The sequence below is a fragment of the Cryptotermes secundus genome, unplaced genomic scaffold (assembly GCF_002891405.2).
Source record: "Cryptotermes secundus unplaced genomic scaffold, Csec_1.0 scaffold2579, whole genome shotgun sequence".
Taxonomy (NCBI): Eukaryota; Metazoa; Arthropoda; class Insecta; order Blattodea; family Kalotermitidae; genus Cryptotermes; species Cryptotermes secundus.
The window spans coordinates 37,856-60,345 of record NW_019732878.1 but is presented as its reverse complement, the minus strand read 5'-3'; the positions used below and the strand labels follow the sequence as shown (position 1 = coordinate 60,345).

Here is a 22,490-nt window from a genome sequence, read left to right as displayed (position 1 = left end):
TGGTGAGCCGAAACATGTAAGGCAGGTGCTGACGAGGTGGAAAACTTAAAAAAGTGTCACATTTGACGGAAGGAACTTGATTGTTAATTTAATTGTAGTTCTTTCTTCTTTCCCTCCTCCACACTACATGTTTATTACACGTATTAAAGATAAGCAGCGACACACACAGAGAGAGCCTACACAGAACAATACCTGAACAGCGATAAAACAAGAAGTGGCCGCTGCAGCACTATAGACATAGGGCGTGTACCCTGAGAAAATTTTAATTTTTAAAAAATTTGGAAAAAGAAAAAGAACAGAAATTTTATAGACATTTTAACTTGAATTAAAGTTTTAAAAAAGTGCCAATTTTAGAAATCAAATTCACGCGTGTAGGTTAACAAAGATTTTATACATACAATTAGAAAGACTGGTGATTTTAAATTTTAAACTGCGGGCAGTGTAGCAGCTACATAAGAATACACACCTGATGATGGCCATTTAGGGCCGAAACATGTAGTGTGGAGGAGGGAAAGAAGAAAGAACTACAATTAAATTATTGCACTTAAGATGGAGTTTGTCTCATATATATTATGAAGTAATCTGAAATGGCCACAATGAGAGGCAGTTTGTAATATTTGTCTCATTATACACAGCATATTATGTTAGGAAGTTGCTGATACACTGTTATTCACTGTGAAGTTAGCATAAACACTGACTTCTGAAAATCATAATTGTGCCCCTTCTACCAATTGCATCTGGTGCCTTGGAACTGATTCCAGTGCCCTTGCTATGGCTTTGAACATAAGCAGTTCAAATGTAAGAGATCTGGCCCCCTTCCAGTCCTGCATACTGGCAATTATAGACACTGAATGGCTTGTGATGTATACATTCCCTTCTTTCAACAGTTTTGAAGTTGGTATGATTGTAACTATCTGAATAAAAGAAACTTTGTTCTTTTGTGTTGACACTTACCCACATCCATGAAGGGAGCACCAGCCAGGAGATAGTGCTCTGTGTCATGTGGGACTTTCCTCCAAAGAGGCCATTTAAATGCTTCAATTGTTGTGTTCATGACATACAAATAAATACGAACATTCTGTTCAACCAGCAACTTTGCCATCTTGTCACTAGGGGCTCGGTACAGAAAATCTGACAGCATCTGGGAACAGATATCAATACAGCACTTAAGTATTTTGATAGAACATTCCAACTGTGTTTAAAAGGTAGAAACAATATTGGAAAGTTGTGCTCCAGACATATTCTTTATAATTCTGCATACCCCAGTGGTTTGATGTTCACTTACTTCAAGCTAATCACACTACAGTTACCACATTGCATGGTATTCTGATATATCTCCTTGCATTTTGTACATATGGGCTACATAATGAGACCACTATTTAATGTTTCCCTGAACACAAGCACTGTAGTTCGCGGTGCAAGGGCCAAGAAGGCCCACCCCTTATACATTCATTCAAGGTTTCCCCGGGACCAGTGCATCTGAATACTGAACTGAGGACTATCTTAAATACGGGCAATGCAACACTGAGTTACCTGACTTAGGATCACTGAAACTGAATGTTGAATCAGTGACAATATTAAACTGAGAACATAATATGGAAGTTTCACAGTACCATCATGAAAAAATGTCCTAAATCATATTTGTCAATCTTGATGATATCTGTATTTTATGTTATGTACTGAGTTCTTGTATGCAATCAGTCTTAAGAAAATTAACATGGGTTTCATGTAAAGTAAACTGGTCTAAAACAATCCATATTTAAATCACAGTACAATCTTTAGTGTAGACCTCTAATACATGACTCCTTCAGTAAGCATTAATTTTACATGCTTCATCTGGAAAGAAGATGGGTTCTATCATAGTGATTTATGACTGTTCTTTCCAATTTCAGACATTTTTTTGTAAGACTGGGACTAGTAATGGTTCCATTTCAAATAACTATTGCTGTGTATTGTTAAAATGACAAACTACTGGTCCACTCTACAATATAGATTCTAAAGGATTCTGACGATGGTGGATGACACACAGAATTACCTACTCAGTTGGGCTGCTTAGAAAGAGCTAATCTCAATCACTAGACGGGCCCAACTGAGTAGGTGTCTTCCTTCCTCACCTGAAGACAGAAACAGATCCATTTTTCAAAACGTCGTGGATTCTATTACCTAGAATTCTGGATGATGAAAAAAGAGTCCAAAACCAAGTAATTCTGTGCATTCTACAATATGTTCACAAGATTACTCACTTCTATATATTTTTCTCGAACATAATAGTTATTGTCTGGGTCGGGCCAGTACGTGTACATGTACTTAATGGCCTGGTAAATGCCATCTGGATTGAGTGTGTAGTTGTAGCGCAGTACCAGCTCACGAATCTTCTCATCAACAAAACTTCTAGTCACTGTGTAATCTGGAGCTAGTGTTTCATTCTCATCTGGAAAGAAGAGATCAGGAATTACAATTTTAATGACAAACTTCAAACGAACTTCTTATGTATGATCAGTAGTGTCAATGTGGATTTAGCTTGAACACTGTGACCATCTCCATCATGAACTGTTGTTGTGCTGAACTTACACCACAACATGCTCCTGGCTGATCCAGCACATACTGCTCAGGGAACAGTAGGTGGAGTCAGTCACTGGTCCTATGGAGGAACAGCAGGTTCACAATCAATTGCCCGTTCCTTATAATGTTCTCTTATGGCTCTCCCAAGTTTTATCATATTAGTTTCTGGGTACCGTGGACAGCCTACAGGGAATCCCATGCCCCTGTTGAAGTTAGTGGAGTGTAGCTGGATCTCAGCAGCCTCCTTCATTAAGCAGTTCAGGCAGCCTGTCACTCTGGCCAGTACTGTGGTGTCCCTGAAGTCTATCTGGCGCTCTTCCTCGATGCTGTGCTTTGCTATCACAAGCTTATTTGGATGGTATCACTGTATGAGTTGTACATGTTCATTACACCCCCTCTGGATGAGGTGACTTGTCTGCTTTGCTCCATTCACATGGGATACAGTATATGCCTGGGACCCTAAAGCCAAAGTAATTTTTCACTGGTATCACATCAACCCCTGACAATGAAGTCTCTGAAACACTAGATACTAACCCCACATTGATACATATGATCACCTAAGAAGACGTAACAAAATCTGACAGATGTAGGGTATGACACTTTAAATTGATAACAACTTTTTAAATTCACAGTCTCTACTTTATTTTAAAATGTCAGTAAAATCACGTTTAATTGCTTATACTTTGGTACAAGTTTCATTCTCAAGTGCAATAGTTTCCTCTTACAATTCATGTAGTGGTATATGCCATTAGCGTGACTACTATTCGTAATATTGTCACATGTATTAGTGACTATAGATGAGGTTTGGATTGGATGATTGAATTTATTAGCACCTTATACAATCAACCCGTACTTATAACCAATACAGAGCTATCACTGATTTCACAATTTACAGTTCACCATTACAGACGCACTAGGATTACCAGTATTCACTAGTCAATATCCTGGTGACAGAATTAAACCAGTCTCACTGTGACTAAATCTTCTCATCATACATTAAGTGTTGACAGGCTGACTTCTAATTCTTCTTCAAATACTAACTTCCCGTGGCCATCTCCTACTGACAACTGACTCAATTCTCATTCTCGCATTCTGTTGTATTCCCAAGCTCTTGAGTCTTCCATAACAATTCTTTTGCAACTTCTGAATTCCCAATTCCAATTATCTGATCCACTAATAATTCTGCAATCCTTTACACAGTCGCTGCATGGACCATGCAGCACAGAAAACACAGCTTCTCTGTTGTTTAGTGGTGTGTTACCATGCAGTTACCTAGCAGTCTTTGCGTGGACAACATAGACAACCTTTCATTCTTGTCACATATTGTTATAGCTGTCTGTTTATTAGTCCAATAAGCAGCAACAATGTCCTACTGTTGAAAGCATTAGTCCAGGAATTTTTTTTACTGAGCCGTTGCCTAGTAATGGTCACATATGTCACAATATTATATTTCAGCATCTTGTTGCATTGATGTTTCGCTCATTCACTCATTTCCATCTCTAATGCAGCACAAAACAATTAAATGTGATTTTAATGACATTTTAAAATAAGAGGCTCTGAACAGTTTGTGTGGCATTAGAGACAGAAACAAGTGAATGCGTGATACATAAATGCAACAGGATGCTGAAATATAATATTATTTCATGTTTATTGTGCATTTCAAAACCACTGAAGCTCCACCTGCAAACTAAACTGGTAGCAGAAGACACACAAGTTCACCTTCCTCCACCCAACACTAACAAATAGTGTATAACCAAGATGCAGCACTGAACTATAGCAAACATAATTCTTGTTGGAAACTGCCATTGAAGCAGCCAAAATGTGTGTAGGTATACACAGAGGCATAAATGTAGTTCGAATTTATGGTGAATTAATTTCACATTATTATCCCAACATTATGAGAAAATATAAAGTTTAGCATTTACAAGTTAAACTCACATATGAAGAATGCAGCTTCTTGTGTGGTGACTCCACTCATGTAACTGAGACCACGGTTGAACTTTCCACGCCAGATGAGTTCCTCTGGGGTATCCCACAGAAAATGCCAGTCTTTCTCCTGCCAACCTTCATACCACTGATCGCCTGGCACACTAAAATTTCCATCTAAAACTGGACCCCAAGGGAAAATGCCCACTTGTGGCTGAAATCACAATAATAAATTTTATCATTATCATCATCATCATATATTGTGGCATGTAGACCCATCGCTAGGCAATGACCTCAAAATAAGCAACTACACAAGAGCCAGCTCTGCAAACAAGCACGTTTCCACAGCAACAAGAAAATATAGCAATAATGAAAGAGACGTTTTATACATGGTCCATGCCAAGATGTTATAAGCAGGACCATTTGGCAGTTGTTTGTTGGAGAACTGCCACAGTTCAGCTGCTGTCAGCCACTGCTGTTAGAAGCTGGTAGCTGAGGCCAGGGACAGTTCAAGGACCCAAAGGAAGGGGAACATCTGCTGTGGGAAACTGCGACTTAGCAATGGCAATGAAGACATGACTAATGTGTGTGTATGTGTGAACTGTAAAGTGGTGCCACACGCTGTACGAAACAGCCCAATAAACCCAGTCATCAATCCAAAACCCATCTATAGTCACTCTTGTCCTGTCCCTTCAACTCATATACCACATATCATATCATATCATATCATATCATACGCCTGTCATCACTTAATACATCAATGATTGTTCTTCAATGGTCCATTATGCATTTCAAAGGTACAGTGTTGTTCTTAGGTGGAGAATTTAATAAAGTACATCCATTATAGATGTGGAATTTTTAGACAACAAACATAAATCTCAGCATCTCAGTTTAATCAGTTTTCAAGAGTTCTTTTAATACAGACAGTGCTGTAAGTTGTAAAGCATTCCTTATGTAATTAGTCTTCAGGGTACTGACTTAAATCCTTACATTCAGTGCTCACAGCCTGAATTTAGTGATGTCATTTAATTAAAACTGTTACCCCTCTTCTAAAAATGGAGATTTCTCCGAACCTATCAACGGTAAAATATAGAATAAAGAGCATCTTAAAGAAAAACAACAGATCACAACACTGGAAGAATTTTATTTTTATGATATGTTTATTCGATTAAGGACAAAGAAGCAAGTGTCTGTTTTTTGCACGTGGCTGCCATATGATTCCTGTGGTTGTCTCACACCAAGGTACTGTCCTCACAAATTCAGTTTAACGTGATAACCCCAACACATACAATAACACATAAGCCAGCATATCTCTCGCACACTTGCTTTTGTTATGGATGAAACAGACATAACTTTGGGTGACAAATGCTAATTCCTGCAGGCTTCCAGGAAGTTTATTTTTGCTATAGCATTGTGGCTTATTAAGCAGATGTTTGCCAATCTGTGGCTTGGATATAAAATATGTCTGTTGTAGCCCTCAACAGTTTCAGGTCCCATAGCATTTCCATGCGCACAAGAGAATGTTCTTCTTATGGTGGGTGTTTGCACATTTATATTTATGGTCTGAGAGGTGACACTGTCAGCAGCTCATACCATAAAGTGTGGACTTGTAGGATGATTAGTGAATACTTACAGAAAGCTGTGAAAGGATGCAGTTGTGGTCTAATTTATGAGACTATCCTGACATCTGGCTTGAGGGACTGCAGAAAACAAATAACCTCAGTCAGGATAGTAATATCCTGATAAAATTCAAACCAATGACCTCCCAAATACAAGATGGATACATTACTGCTTAAGCCTGCTATATTTGTAAAGTGCATATTGGTCAGGACAAAAGCATCTGTTTCCAAACCATGGTTACTAGGGCACCCCAAGTCCAAGTCACAGAAATGAGCCAGAAACTCAATCTTCCATGTCTTGTTTGATCTTCCCATATTTCTAGCATAACCAACCACTTCCCTGGAGGCCACACCATAGCTGAAGCGGTTAGTCGCTGGCTTCCCACCGCGGCGACCCAGGTTCGAGCCCAGGTCTGGTCAAGTGGGATTTGTGGTGGACAAAGTGGCTCTGGGGCAGGTTTTCTCTGAGTACTTCGGTTTCCCCTGCCAATCTTCATTCCACCAATTGCCCCACAATCACCCTTACCTATCATCTGGGGCTGGTACAATAGGCCAGAAGTGGCTGCAGTACAAGGGACTTAGTACCACCCCACTAGCAATTAAAAATAAACACTTTCCTGGCTTTTCTCACTTCTACCCTGAATATGGAGGCAGTATTTTTGTATGCAACGTTAGTACCTGCCTACCACAATGGACAGTGCCATAACCCTAACAACCACAATATAAAAGTGTATGAATCTGTTCTACAGTCTACCAGCTGGAAACAGAGCAGGACTTTTTCACAAGCATTGGCAAGATTCCATGGGACAGGGAAGGTTGCAAAAATGTTGAGAATTGGATATATACAAGGCAACTACACAAATCTGAGCTAAAAATTAATAATGTTAAAGAATAAGAAAGGAAGGAAAGGTAAACTAACAGATTATATTATGAAAAAGTTAAATAGTTCCGTCTAGTGTGACTGGTTAAGATTTTTTCTCTTATTTCAATTAATCATGGCCTTGTATGTTTCGGTCTTCAGAGACCTTCTCCAGAGGGACACCTTTACATCCATAGAGTTAGAAGCCACTATTACAGTATAATAGATTATATTTTGTTATTACACCTTGAACATCAGTTCCATGTGATGACATTTTTCACTGAAAATATCTATCACAGAGTAAGAGAAGTTCAACTGGTTTCCTAAGTCCTGAAGAATTTTCTTCTCAACTGTAATTAATGATAACTCAATAAGCCTCTCATGAGTCCATGTGCTGTGCAGACAACTACAAACTTTCTTCAGAACACACAATGACTGCTCAATAGATGCACTGATTGCTGAAAAGGTTAATAAGAAGATAGATCATTTTGTGACTTCTGGTAATGCCATACTCAGATTTGAAGCGATAAAATATTTGAGCAGGTCTGAAACACTACTTTGTAAAAATTCTTCCAGTGAACAAATAACAGGAAGCTCAGTTTTCAGAAGAGAATCAAAACACTGTCCATGTGACTTCAATAACTCATAAGCAGTGGCTGGAAAGTTTTCAGAGTAACCTTGAAGGTTTCCAAATTCTTAAGTGAAACAAACGTTGAGTTGAGAATTCTGGAGTCTGAATTGGTTAGTTGTGCTTTCACAGTAAAGCTAGTGAGACAAATGTTTTTTTTATCATTACCAATCATTGGGATTCATTGCCACTTAAATAATTATGTGATACAAAAAAATAATACAACATGACGGCTGAAAGCCAGAACAGTGGAACAAATATAAGTGGCCATTGCTAGGCAAGAGTGTGGTAAGCACTGAGCCATGTTGAAGGCTCTTGTAATAACATCATGCCTTCCAGCCATGTTAATCGCCCTTGGCCCTACCCCTTCTCCCCATGTGCGCAGTGCACCAAGGGATTCTGCCCCCCCCCCCTGAAATGCTTGGAAGAGGCCAGCTAGTGTTTAAACACTCGCTGTTTGGATCCACAGCGAAGCAGACGTACACTGCCAGCTAGGGTAATTGTCAAATTCTGTTTCGGCTAGGCTATTCTAAATTATGTCTCGTTTTGTGTGTGTGCTGGCAACGCACGTCAGGGGTTTGGTCACATCTGCTGGCCAGTAGGTTCATTGTGTGGCAGTGACGGGGCCTTAGATTTCCCCTTTGAGGAATCGCCTGTGGAATATTAATAATAGTCAAGGTTTATTTTGTGCGTGCTGAGGTAGTGTGATTGTAAGCAGAGTTACTAGAGCAGTGAGCATGGGCAATTAAGTTTAGTCAGATGCCGCAGATAGGCAAGCCGTAAATGTAATGGACAGACTTGGTCAAAGTTGTATGTTTGGACCTACGTGCTTCGGTAAAGTTGTAATTGTTGTATTTAGTTTATATTGTGTTCTCTGTTATTAAATTGTTATTGTTGAAGAACTGAGTCTTGTCGATTGGGAGAGTCTCCCTTGCTGTTAACTTGGAGTCCCTACTCTATCTAGGGAGCATAACATGAGAGCCCATGACGTTGTGCCACTCCTGTCTTGGACGTCAGTGTGAGAGGTATAAGCTATAAGGAAACAGGAAGGACAGGCGGTGCAACACATTTCCATGGCAACAGATCAACAGATACTAACTCAACAATAGAGGATTTAGTGTTTTCTATGCAGTATGTGCCCAGGTTACATAACAAGGACAAACTGGACAAGCATGTGGACCCATGTGGAGGTGGAGTCAGATACCTCCACCATGACTCTGCAAGCCTAGGAAGCGACTGAAAGGGAAGTCTCAAATCTGAGACAGCAAAATATGGTCACAGGTCCCAATGGCCTCGGAGCCAAGAAAGACTGCTCTGGCAAGGGTCAGCAGCATATACAAAAGACAGACACATCCTCTCATCAGAGAGGGTGCCCCACAAAAAGAAGACCATAACTGTCAAACAATAATAAATATCTGGTCATGAGGCTTGACAAGCAACTGAACTGACAGTTAGTTGGAGGTTTGAGTCCACAGTTACCAGCATAGAATGGCATTGTTAGCAGCTGCTACATTGCAATGACTAGTGAATTAACAGAAAACCTTATGTGCATTGTAGTTATAGTGATTTAGAGAGCGTAAATTAGTAAGATTGTTATAGTTACTTGTAGTTACGAGTTCAACAAAAACGATTATCAATCCCAAATCTGTGTGTAGTCACTATCATATGACAATATTTTATTTTCATCTAACAAATGTCCCCAATTACACAATGAAAACAGTTATATGAATATGTAAACATTATAATCTGGAAGCAAAAGGGTACAATAAAAGATGTGCTTTCCTTTTTTAATATGTTGGGGTAATAATAAATGAGACTTTAGTTTGGCCTTCACATAATTTTTCAAGCATCATAATACCAGCATGCCAACTAAAGCATTCACACGGTCTAGTAACCTTTCAAGTGGATGTCCCCACTGGATGGTACTTCATATTTTGTTTTGAGAATCTATAATATTCCATTCAATAAAAATATTAAAATCGGTTTTCTTCTGTGTAAGTTATTCCATTCTCAGATCCTGTAAATTTGTTAGTTTGTTTATGAGAATGAGCATACTGCATTCTGTTATATGTCTTAAAAATTTCAACTCTGCAGCTCAGTGAATTCTCTAATTTTGTTTCAGTGCCTAAATTTTGCTGTCAAAGAGAAAGGGTACACCATTAATCACCATTTAAAATTCAGGATAGCTGATGATCTCAGAAATCTTCATTGAATCATCCCTAAAAAAAACTGTCTCACAGACATTCTAGGATGTCTTCTAGATTACATAATGCTGACTCTTATTACTTGAATTACACTCTAAAGAAATACCTGGAACTCAGCATTGGCAATTTCGACAAAGCTCCGTCCTTGCTTCAGACAATTGACAAGTTTCCATGATGAATCGAAACTGCAGCCTAGGTGTTGGGCAAACACACGACTTGTGTTCTGTGCCCGGTATCGGTCCACTATAAGAGCCCAGTCAGCCACTGCAGAGCCACTCTGTAATAAGAATAAAAATGCTATTTGATTTCATACTGAAAGTTACTGAAAATTTCTTGAATTTAATGTTCACAGTTTCTAGCCTATTTTCTTCTTAATTCCCAACAGGAGCAATAACATGGCAGCTGCATAAACTTCTGAAGAGACAAAAACATTAGCATGCTGAAATCATACTATTTCATGACAGATTTTGGAATAACAATAATACATGAAACATAATAGTTAGATAGACTTAGCGGCCTCCATAGTCTAGAGGTAACGTTCCCACCTCATGACTCGTAGTACCCGGGTTCAAATACGCGGCGGAGGTCGTCGAATTTTTAAGGGCGGAAAAATTCAGGGAACAAGTCCTCCGGGAGGGACTTTAAGCCGTGGGTCCTGTGTCATAGCTTTACGGCACATAAAAGAACCTCATATCTCCAAAGGAGGTCACTGAGCCAAATTTATGGACGTTTCCCACCCAACAGCAGTCTCTAATACCTCTGGTAGATGGGGAAAGCATTATAGATACCTCTCAGCTAATAGAGCCGGTCTCGCTGGCTGGGTGGGACTGATGGTATGCACCAGTACCGGTAGGATATAGAGACTGGTAGAAATCATAGAGGGAAGTACAATGGACCAATATAGGTCTAAGTGCATGGGGAAACCCACCCTCTCCAATAACTAACTAACTAGATAGACTTGAAAGGATTCTGACGATGGTGTATACTGTACTTCTTTTGGACTTCATCCATTCCAGTGACGTAGACAGATCCAGTCTCCAAAACGTCGTGGTCTTTTGTCTTTTACATACTAGACGATGGATGAAGTCCAAAATAAGCCAAAAGAAGTATAATAGTTAGGCATGTACAATTTCTATGGCAGTATATTATAAACATGTCTACAAATGCTGATTTGAGCAGTGTTTATTATGAGTTCTGTTAATGCCATACAGTCCACTGAAAGTCAGGCCATGGGATGTACTGCCATGTAATGAGGTGAATGACTTTCACCAGACTACACAGCATTACATGCCAGAAGACAAGAGCTCTTCATCCCTACAAATCTTGTATTAACATTTTCTGGTATGCTGAAAATCAGGAACAAATGTGGTAACAGGGTAAATGTTTGAGAATGTCTGAGAACTCTAGGCATTGCACATCTTGGCCAATAGAAAATATGTAGGTCACACTAAAAGTAATGCACAACATTTTTTAAAAAATTCAGTTTTTAATCTATACTTTTGCTATTTGTAGGGTGCATAGAAGGATCCTTCTTGCTTGTATTTAAATTTAATTCAAACCATTCTCACGCGTAGCGCTGTCATAGCACTCCTTCAAAATGGCTGCTGCGCTTGATGTTTGTCAAAAACAATGCGCTGTTAAAAAGTTCTTGTGGTGTGAGAATGAGACAGTGGTAAACATTCACAAGATATTGAAAAATGTGTATGGAGATGATGCTGTCAATCGCAGTACAGTTAGTTGGTGGGCACGCAGATTATCTGGTGAAAATGGGCACACCAATATTCAGGATTCTCCTCGCACCGGTAGACTGCACACTGCACGAACACCTGACAATGTGCAGTGTGTTAACCATATGATTTTGGAGGACAGACGTGCGACTATGAAAGAAATGTCAGTCCAACTGGGAATTGCAGAAGCAAGTGTATGCAGAATATTGAAACAGATGGGGTTGAAAAAGGTTTGTGCAAGGTGGGTTCCGAGGATGCTGACAGATGCCCAAAAAGAAACCCAAAAAAACTGTGTGCCGTGAACTCTTGGCATAGTATGAGAATGGTGGAGATGACTTTCTTGTGAGAATTGTGACGGGAGATGAAATATGGCTGCACCATTTTGAACCAGAAACAAAATGGCATTCGATGGAATGGCACCATGCGAACTCGTCCAAGAAAAAGAAATTCAAATCTGCACCTTCAGCAGGAAAAGTTATGGCTACAGTCTTTTTTGATTCAGAAGAGCTTTTGCTTGTGGACATCATGCCACAAGGCACGACCATTAATTCTGATGCATATGCGGCAACCTGTGGGGCACGCAGTAGCATAGTTGGTTGAGGCACTATGCTACAAGCCACAAGGTCGTGGGTTCAAGTCCTGATGAGGTCCTTGAATTTTTTCAAATTACCTAATCCTTCCAGCCGCACTATGGCCCTGGGGTCAACTCAGCCTCTAACAGAAATGAGTACCCAGGAATATTCTTGGGGGTAAAGGGTGGCCGGCGCGTAGGGCTGACAACCTTGCCGCCATCTATGAGCCGACTGTCTAGAAAATGTGGGAACCTCAACATCTCACAACCCTATGGGCCTCCACGGCCAGTTAGTGGGATACCTTTACTGACTTTACTTTTACTTACTTATGTGGCAACCCTAAAGAAACTTCAAGTTCAACTGCATCGGCACAAACAGGATGTTTTGTTGTTGCGCAACAACGCCCGACCACACGTCAGTCAGAAAACCAATGACGAGATCACAACACTTGGATAGACAACATTGCCACACCCTCCTTTTGTCCTGATGTGGCACCCTCTGACTGCCATCTCTTTGATAAACTGAAGGAATCCCTTCACGGAAGAAGATTTGAAGATGATGATGCTGTCATTACAGCCACTAAACGGTGGCTCAGATGCGCTGGTCCAGAGTTTTACCACGTTGGCACATAGGCCCTAGTTCCAAGGTGGCATAAGGCAGTTGAAAGGGATAGAGATTATGTGGAGAACTGATATTTTGTTCCTACAGGATGTATCAACATACTGTATAAGAACTGAAGGTCTAGAATAAAAACTGAATTTTTAAAAAAATGTTGTGCATTACTTTTGGAGTGACCCTTGTATGTACAAAACTCAATCATGAAGTTAACTTCACTTTAATTTGTATGATTTTTCTGTCTCTTTAGATGGTAACCTCTGAGGAAGTGCATTATGCCTACACCACTAGGTCTTGCAGACTGAAATACACACACATTCTATAATTCTAACCGCAGTTTTCAATGAATGTAAAACTTGACCTCTTGCTCTGAGCAAGTATTTATCTACATGAATAACTGAGAAAATTATGTACTAATGTCAAAATATTATGAGATAGGAGCCCAGGACCAAGAACACTTCAGGCCCAGATTTCTCCAGAATATCATCCTTCATCAATTAAACACTTCTAACAATGTTATACAGTTGCTTGAAACACTTCAGGAAGCTGCCGTGTAATACTATCTTCACATCTCCTTCAACCTATACTGAAGTGAGAGCCTTCAAGTCAGTATTTCATAAATAGAAAGACACAGAACTCACAAAGTGCAAGATAGGGAGTGGGTGGAGAAGTATCACAGTATCATGCCTGTTGAGTCATTGCACAAATCATGACCTGTGTGCTCAGGATCTGACATGCAGAAGCACCCATTCTTTTGCTGGCCATATTCAATATGTTTCAGGTGAACTGCTTACTGTAGACAGGTGATTATTTCTTTGTCCCTCACCCTCCTGAGTTGGAACTATCAGGAATAAACACGCAGTGCACAATACCATGCCAGTCCTAAAAGAAACTTCCATTACTCTCCTTTTCAGGTGATCCTTCTGGGACTTCACGATTTTCAATGATAATGGCAACTTCTACACGTGTCATTGTATTATTGTTTACTTCTCAGATTATATAAAAAGCACCAGATTTTATCACCTGTGATAGTCGTTTGGAGAACGTATACACCATTATCTGCTGCATGGATGAACTCACCCAATTATCATACTGTTCCTGCATCAATGTTCTTGGTACAGTATGTAGGCATGTGCAATGCTATAAGGACAGTGTGGGAAGTACTGGCAAAAATTATTTCTCTGTAATCATCTCTACCATCTGAAAGTCAGAACACACAACCTACTGCACCTGCGTCTTGATGTCCTTGTAGCATAAGTTCTCTTCTGAGAGTTCACAACTCTCCTTTAATCTGGGATGCCACTCAGATACACTGGATCAGAACAGTGTACATTTGCTATACACCATCAGAGTATCTGCAGCATTTCTGCTGCCAGTTATCCCAATTCCTGGCAAAATGTTACTATGTTAGCCCACTGCTCAAAGCAGCCTATTTCACCATTTCAAAGCCTCTCACACACACTGCACTCACTCCAATTATTCCAACAGTAACTGAAGAGTCACGAAAGAGTTCCTGTCTATCTGCATCATTGTCACAGCATTTGCTTCTGTCTCACGAAAGCTACCACAAACCACACTTTCTGGTAAGCAAATAATTCTGCTCCATATCTCACCTGAGCAATGACCTTGCTAACATAGTCCCTTGAACGTGGAGCAACCATCAGCAGTCCAGCAGATGCAGCACCCGCATCAGGTCCGAACAGGGTGATCTTGTCCCGGTCTCCATTAAACGCATCAATATTGTCATACACCCACTGCAGAGCCATTGCCTGGTCCAGTATACCATAATTGCCAGGTGAATCAGCATCTCCTGTACTCAGAAATCCTGTAAAGGTACATTAAATGTATTGCCGATATAGCAATGGATTTCTAACATTATGAAAGTACCCACTTGACCTATCCAACTGGTACATGGGGTCTCTTTTCATGAGGTTAAGATGGCCTTGCCAAAACTCAAGTGGTGAATTGACAGCTCTCCACTGCAGGAACTGAGGTTCAATCCTATATCAATTCAGAAGAAATTTCAAATGGAAAAAGTGGCACCAGGGAAGGATTTCCAAGTACTTTGGATTCCCCTACCAGTTCTCATTCCACCAAATGCTTAATTTCTCTCATTTACCATCTGGGCCTGGCATAATGGGTCATTTACAGCCTAAGTAACAAGGGCCCACCCTAAGAATAAAAATGAAGTTAAATAGCTTGAGCATGAGGCTAGCTTCTCAGTCAGTCACACATGACTTAGCCAGAGTTGTAACGCAGAAAAATATGGCCATGGGCCCTGCAGGACCAAAAACCAAGAGTGACTGTGCTGGTGAAGCCTCTCATGTGCAGACTTTGCACAGGTCTTCTGTGAGTGGTACTTATCTTCAATCAAATTTAATATATCCCAAATTAGCCATCTATTATCTGAGTTTTCTAACATCTGACACTCAGGAACCAGTCATCTGGACTGGGGTTTTCGGTATTTCTGTAAATTGCATATGTAAACGCTGGAATAACCCTTAATCTCTATCATTCTTCAATATTTACAAGATATTATTAATCAAATAAGAAGTAATTAATATTCTCATAATTATGATATTGCCATTGAGTACAATTAGGCAGTACATCAGCTATTCGTAGACTTCAAGAAAGCCTACCAGTTAGGAGGGAAGCATTGTACAATATTCTCATAGAGTTTGGGGTACCCATGGAACTAGTTTTTTTTTCCCTTGGCACTACAGCCCCAGTGGGCCTAGGCCTACCTCCATGAACTTCTCCGTTCACTTCGGTTTTTCTAGATCTTAGACATTCGGTAGGCCTCCTTGGGCAGGTGATCAGCTCGTAGCAAGGCCTCTACCTGTACACAAACACAGAAAAACGCACACAAACATCCATGCCCTGAGTGGGATTCGAACCCACAATCCCGGCTTCAGAGCGAGCGAAGACAGTGCACGTCTTAGACCGCCCGGCTACCGTGACCGGCATGGAACTAGTTAGGCTGATTAAAATGTGTTTAAATGAAATGTATAGTAAAGCCAATATAGGTAAACATTTGTCTGCTAATTTCTCTATCCAGAATTGTCTAAAAGAAGGAGATGCTTTATCACCACTGCTTTTCAACTTGCTTTAGAATATGCCATTAGGAAGGTCCAGGAAAACCAGGTGGGACTGAAATTAAATGGGACACATCAGCTGCTGGTCTATGCTAATGATGTAAATCTATTGGGTGACAGTATAGATACCATGAAGAAAAACACATGAACTTTTTACTGATGCAAATAAGGAGGTTGGTCTAGACATGAACACAGAGAAAAAATTAGTGTATGCTGCTGTCTCGTCACTGGAATGCTGAGAAAAATTATGACATAAGGATAGGTTGCTATAATTTTGCCTGTGGTTCTGTGGGGGTGTGTAACTTGGTCTCTGACATTAAGGGAGGACCACAGACTGAGGGTGTTTGAGAACAGGGTGTTGAGGAGAATATTTGGACTGAAGAGAGACGAAATGATGGGAGGTTGGAGAAAACTACATAATGAGGAGCTTCATAACCTGTACTCTTCACCTAGTATAATTAGAATGATCAAGTCAAGGAGGATGAGTTGGGCAGGGTATGTAGCATGCATGGGGGAGAACAGGAATATGTATAGGATATTGGTGGGAAAAGCAGAAGGAAAGAGACCACTAGGAAGACCAAGACATAGGTGGGTGGATAGTATTAAAATGGATCTTAGAGAGATAGGATGGGATTATATGGATTGGACTGATCTGGTTGAGGACAGGGACCAGTGGAGTGCATTTGTGAACATGGTAATGAACCTTTGTGTTCCATAAAATGCTGGGAAGTTCTTGAGTGGCTGCACAATTGGCAGCTTCTCAAGGAGGGCTCAGCTCCTTAAGTGACTGAGTCTCTTGGGTTATGATGCCATGAAGTCTGGTAGGTGCGTACCTACTCTGCAGATGGTGGCAGTAAGTTCCTCCACAATGCTGGTACTCACCCAAGATATTCACTATCAAGAAAACCACAAATCTTATATAAATCTAATTTGAACTTACCAAGTGCCCCAAGCCTGTAGTTGATTGTAACCACTACAACTTCATAAAAGGCTGCCATTACATGACCAGGGAACTGGTTGGATGCACCTCTCATGAATTCACCTCCATGAATGTAGAACATTACAGGATACTTCTGGGCAAGTCCTGAGTGAGTCTGAGACAGAAACAAGGTATACTTGAAATGTCAATTCAGGGAACTTAAACACATGGGCTGTAGTTTAACCTTTTGATAAATACAAACATACAGTGCATTCAAAGTCAGGAGTGCTACATGCAGTATGATTTTACATATTCATTTTCCATTTTCCATGTCCTGTAGAGTACAAATATACAACAAATCTTTGCTTCAATATGGTCTGAAAGCTTCTGACATCTGTCTGGGACCGGCAGCTCCAAGTTTTCAGCTTTTTCAGTGTTTGTTGTGTCACCTTTGTGACTGATGGATACTAGGATAGATCATAAGCCAAGCAGTAAAAAGAGATTGTCTGTAGAAAGTTAGATCTACCGCTGCATTCGAAAGATACTGTCACATGTCACAGTGACTAAGACGCGGGTTTGGATTGGTGAATCGGTTTACTGGATCTTCACTAGTTGTAACTACAAATAACTGTAACACTTTCAAGATTACTGTAATTATAACTCACATGTCATGTCTTCTATTCACTTCTCTTGTAAGCACTATGCACTAGTATCTCAATTGCCTTGAGCTCTCCTGGACTTCCCACACTGACTTAACCAAAGTCAAAGTCAAATTCACACTGTGACTGACAGTCAGTCAGTAAGTAAGTCTTGGTGTCGAACCCCATTTGGGGCTCATAACCAGATATTTATTTTCTGACAGTCACAGTCTTGTTTCTGTGGGGTACCTTCTCTGATTAGAGGATGGGTCTGTCTTTTGTATATGTTGCTGGCCCTTGCCAGTACAGCCTCTCTCAGGTCCGAGTCCCTTGGGACTCACGACCATATTTTACTGTCTCAGATTTGAGACTTCCCTTTTTGTCGTCTCCTATGACTTGCAGGGTCACAGTGGATGTATTCGACCATGCCTCCAAACGGAGGACTGACTTAACCTTAAACAGATAGTCATTATACAGGTGTTGCACAGACAACACAGAAAACAAGTCACATGATAGCTAGTACTATGGCAGTGTGATGGCATTGCGCCTGCATGGAAGTCTGTTTACCGAGAAGCTGCCTACAAGCAGGTTGCATAACCTCATCATTCCATTGTCACGAGTGTGTATCGTGTGTGTTTACTGGTCCATTACCTAGCAATGCTCTGGCCATCCAAGTTACAACATAGCCGAAACAGTGGCAGTATTAGACTCTGACACTTCACACTCTGACGACAGTGTAATGTAACAGTAATATTAACATACAACCCAACAGTGGACTGAAGAATGATGCAAGGGAACCTGAACAAGTCAGAACAACATCTACAAGTAAAAGTGCATGAAGAAACAATAAAAATACTGATTAGTGATGATGAAATAAAATTCTGAGGAATGACTATGATTGCAAATCAAAATGTTTGATCTTACAAAAAATGGTGGCATAAATGATAAGGTTTTACCTGAAGATCATAGGGCATCATGACTGATTAGTGTTATGCTGGACACAGACATTGGGATTTGTGTAAGCAATGGATCAAACAAATACCACACTGACATTGTCAACAGAACCAAATTATCATAAAATGACAAAATTCACAATGGTTTGATACATCCGGCAAGATATATTTATTTATGCTTTAATTAACTAATTATCAGTAGCTTTGACTATGTAGTGCCAATGGTAGGGCAACTGGTAAATGCTGAATTGGAAAGGATATGGAAGGAAGTGACTGTGTCCAAATGTAGACCATCACTGCTTCCTTCCACGCTCCACAGAGTTCTGAGTTCATTGTAGAAGAAGAAATAGTGTGGTGGAAGCACACCAACAGAACAAATTTGAACCAGGAGTACAGAAGAATACAGGTCAGACTGTGAGGATTTAAAGTGTGATTTTAAGATCTTATTTATATGTAATATTCTGAGCGATCTGAAGCACCAGTTCCTGTGTTTCAATTGCACTGCCAGGAGAGGACTAGTGCGCGTGTGTAACAGTGAATTATAAAGTGTAAATGAGCTATAGCGCTGTATTTAAATGTGATTAGGAGACATTATAACCAAAGTGGCAATAAATCCAATCATCCGAACTAGAACCTGTCATTTTCGTCCCGCGTACCGCCCTACACGACGATACAAAGAAGTTTTGTAAATATGAGATTTATTACTGTCATTACAAAATTTTGGGCTACCATAGCAACAAATTCTCAAGTATTAACACACTGCATAAATGTAAGTTATTTAATGTGTCATGAACAAGTGAGTAGTCTGTTGTTTCAGTGTCTTATGTCTATTCTGTGTGTACTGATAGCATTTTAATGATGACATGTGAAGTGTAGTATACTACATAAAGCAGTTAGTTTATGACTGATGTCTTGTATGTATTATCTGTTAGAGATATCATTAAATGTCAGACTTAATGCATTATTGGATAACAATTAGGACTGGGAAGGAATATAGGAGAAATCATGGAAAGTAAATAGTGTCACAGCTTATATAACAAATGATGATACTTCCCTCTGAATTCCCAAAAGATGTCATATAGTTCTTCAACAATATTAGGCTTTTGTTTTCACATATTAATTACAACTAGTTCTTCAATAATAATGTGCTTCCGTTTTCCATACTAATTACAATTTTCTCTAATGAGAGATAAAGAACATGGGATTACCTGGGATCAGATCTGTGGTGGTTGCTTTTGTGTGTTTTGAACAGTGTACGATAGAGGTAAATTATTCATACCAGACATCATATGCTCCTTTTGGAGGTAAATATGCACAGAAAATATAATTATTGGGAAAACAGGGTCAAAACTCATGTGACTCAGTCAACCAAAATCACTGTCCATGCACACTACACATATGGTATTATTATATGAATGCATTATAGCAAATGAATTGATAATATGTATGGAGAACATGACTATCCTCCCGGAAACTATACTGGCAGTCAGGACAGAAATTCTTACGTGTATATGTAAAAGGAAAATACTTACATGAGGCGAATACACATTGAGATAGAGACAATCTTCATCCATAGCCAGGATTCCTTTTGTGGCACCAATGTAGCGCGAAGGCTGTGGACATGCGGGTCCAAAGTCTACTGCTTGGATCAGCTGTGCACCAGTGTGCCTGCGAGGAGGCTGCAAACAGAGGTATAAATCAAGAACTGCTCAGTGTTTGAACAAGTTTTATTTCTGGAAAAGATTTTACTCCCTTTGCTACTCAGTTTCTACTTTAATGACAGTTTCTCAGCTGTATAGGTTACTCCAACTGATGGGATGACTATTAATGAAAAACTGAAAATTTATACTGAGATACTCTCCTACTATTTGCCTACATAGACTCCATGATTTTAGACCGCAAGTGAACTATTCTGACTGAGCAACCGCCGCTTGTCAGTGAAGTTTAGTGCCAACTCTCGCGTGGTCAGCACAACGAATCCCCATGGCCGTTGATTTCGATTTTCTAGACTGGAGCCGCGATTTCCTTGAAATAGTTCCTCAATTATCATCATGAGGCTGAGTGCACCCCGTTCCAGACCCACTACTTCTCAGAAAAATTCTGGTAGCTCCGGGAATCAAACCCGGACCTCTGGATCTGTAACCAGGAACGCTGACCACTAGATCACAGAGGCAGCCACGTACACAGACTAAAGAAAATAAAAATCTCAGTCATGACTGCTGATTTTTGGGCCACTAATCAAAAATGGGACCTTCCAAATATGGAGCAAGTCTTTTTTTTTTGTTCATTTACTGCTGAAACAAAAGACACTGCATAAGGTAAGTGTAGGAAGACAAGCAGCTAGATGTTCAATTTATTGCTGTATGTATAGCAAATTGTGATTCTGTATGGTTACCTTATCAGAAGGTCTTGCAATGTAACTATCTAACAAATAAATAAAAAAAGTGTACAATCTGCCATTAAACTAAAGATCATGTATTTCATGAATAGCACTATCAGGTCTCATTTCATTTCTGATGATGCATGTTTTCTGAAGATTCTCACACTTTCATGCAGCCAGGGAATGGCAGGCCAAAGAGTTTCACTTACTGTAATGAACATAAACATAACCTAGCCTATGCACTATTTATCATTTTGGAGATAAAGGACCTTAAAAGAAGTTGCACATTTTTCAAACGTGTACCACCATTTAACATTTCACAAGGCTGCACTAATCAGAATTAGTGATTAACATGCTGCTGGCCAGATGAGTAAAGGACTAAGAAGGGCCATCTGTGCTAATCTAGGAAAAGATAGGGGAAAATTGGTAAGGGTCAGGCGTGCTCTTTTCAGGACTTGGCTAGATATCCTGATCTCTCCTCCTACTGGTTTGCCCAGCTTTGTCTGGGTACAGATGGTTCATTCCATCCTACAGGAGAGCAAATTGGAACTGACTTACCGACTTCCATTTCCCTCCTGTTTCCTACATAAACCGAAATTTTGGCAGGTCAACTACTCTGCTTGCCGCCCGGTTTCGAGTTGGTTTCTTGCTTGGCTTATTCTTCGACCCTGAAGACGGAGGCAACATGTTCCTCCGAAACATTCGTTGACTTTAAATGGACCATAAGACGTCATATCTGAGAAGATATAACTCTTTTTATGGTATTTATATTATCTCCCTAAGCATTAATAAAAATCAGGACAGACCAGAATTTGTGTCCCATTCAATTTCAGTACTACTTGGTTTTCTTGGATCTTCCTAATCACACATTCTAAAGCAACATCTGTGAAGCATCTCACATTATTAGAGACAATTCTAAATAGGAACTGCATCAGACAGGTACTTACTTTTACAGATTTCACTACAGGTTTTGTTTACACACATAATAACCAGCCTAACTAGTTCCATGGGTGTATTGAATTAATTGCAAATTTTACAGTTCTCTTTTAACGAAATCACAGGCTTTCTTGAAGCTTACAAGTAATGGATACATTGCCCTGTAATACTACAATTTCTTTTTCTCCTGTATCTGATGAATGAAGAATATGTGATTAGTAGTTAATCTATACCTAAAAATCCACATTGTTTACAGTAGAGGTAAAGTTGTCCCTGTGCTTAACTAATTAAGCACTATGCCATGACAACGTATGGGGCAGTGGTTGTATAGATCCACGTTTTCTTGGTCTTGGAACTAGTTGGAGGTGAGTGGTTACTGTCACACCCCTGCCGCTTTAACCGCGGGAAAAGAGCCCTCAGTGCCCAATGGATAGGAGGCTGGGTGGGCCCCACAGCCAGTCTGGACGACATATAGAAGAGGAAATCCATATTGTCAATCCCAAATAATTTCATCTACATACGGATTCAATCTTGACAGAAGAATGTTATTTGCTGATCTACTTCAATTGACAGCTACTGGGAACAAAGATGTGGCAAGCTTCCTTCAAGATAACTATGGTAGCAGAACCCAAAATTCAACAAAAGTATGCCAATGGACTTGACCATGAACCAGTTCATCTATCTCCAATCCTCACAACACATCTTCCCAACATAATTCTTAATGTTATCCTCCCATCTCCTCACTCTTCCAAGTAGACGTGTACCAAAAGATTTCCACACAACTTTACATGCATACCTGTCTCCCAATCTTAGCCAGATGCCAAGCTCATCATAGCCTCCTAGTTTCCATTGTCCTA

The 22,490-nt window shown here is 40.0% G+C and overlaps 1 protein-coding gene across 2 annotated transcripts in view; it reads right to left on the bottom strand.

Annotated features, from left to right (window-relative positions):
- Positions 1-22,490, bottom strand: part of LOC111867857 (cholinesterase) — a 58,107-nt gene that overhangs the window by 12,315 nt on the left and 23,302 nt on the right. For both annotated transcript variants that reach the window (XM_023858057.2, XM_023858058.2), the window contains exons 3-9: positions 19,850-19,996; positions 16,748-16,901; positions 14,326-14,537; positions 9,905-10,075; positions 4,501-4,702; positions 2,244-2,431; positions 955-1,141 (exon numbers count right to left, since the gene is read on the bottom strand). In XM_023858057.2, the coding sequence (XP_023713825.1) occupies positions 955-1,141; positions 2,244-2,431; positions 4,501-4,702; positions 9,905-10,075; positions 14,326-14,537; positions 16,748-16,901; positions 19,850-19,996 (1,261 nt within the window). The remainder of the gene's footprint in view (positions 1-954; positions 1,142-2,243; positions 2,432-4,500; positions 4,703-9,904; positions 10,076-14,325; positions 14,538-16,747; positions 16,902-19,849; positions 19,997-22,490) is intronic.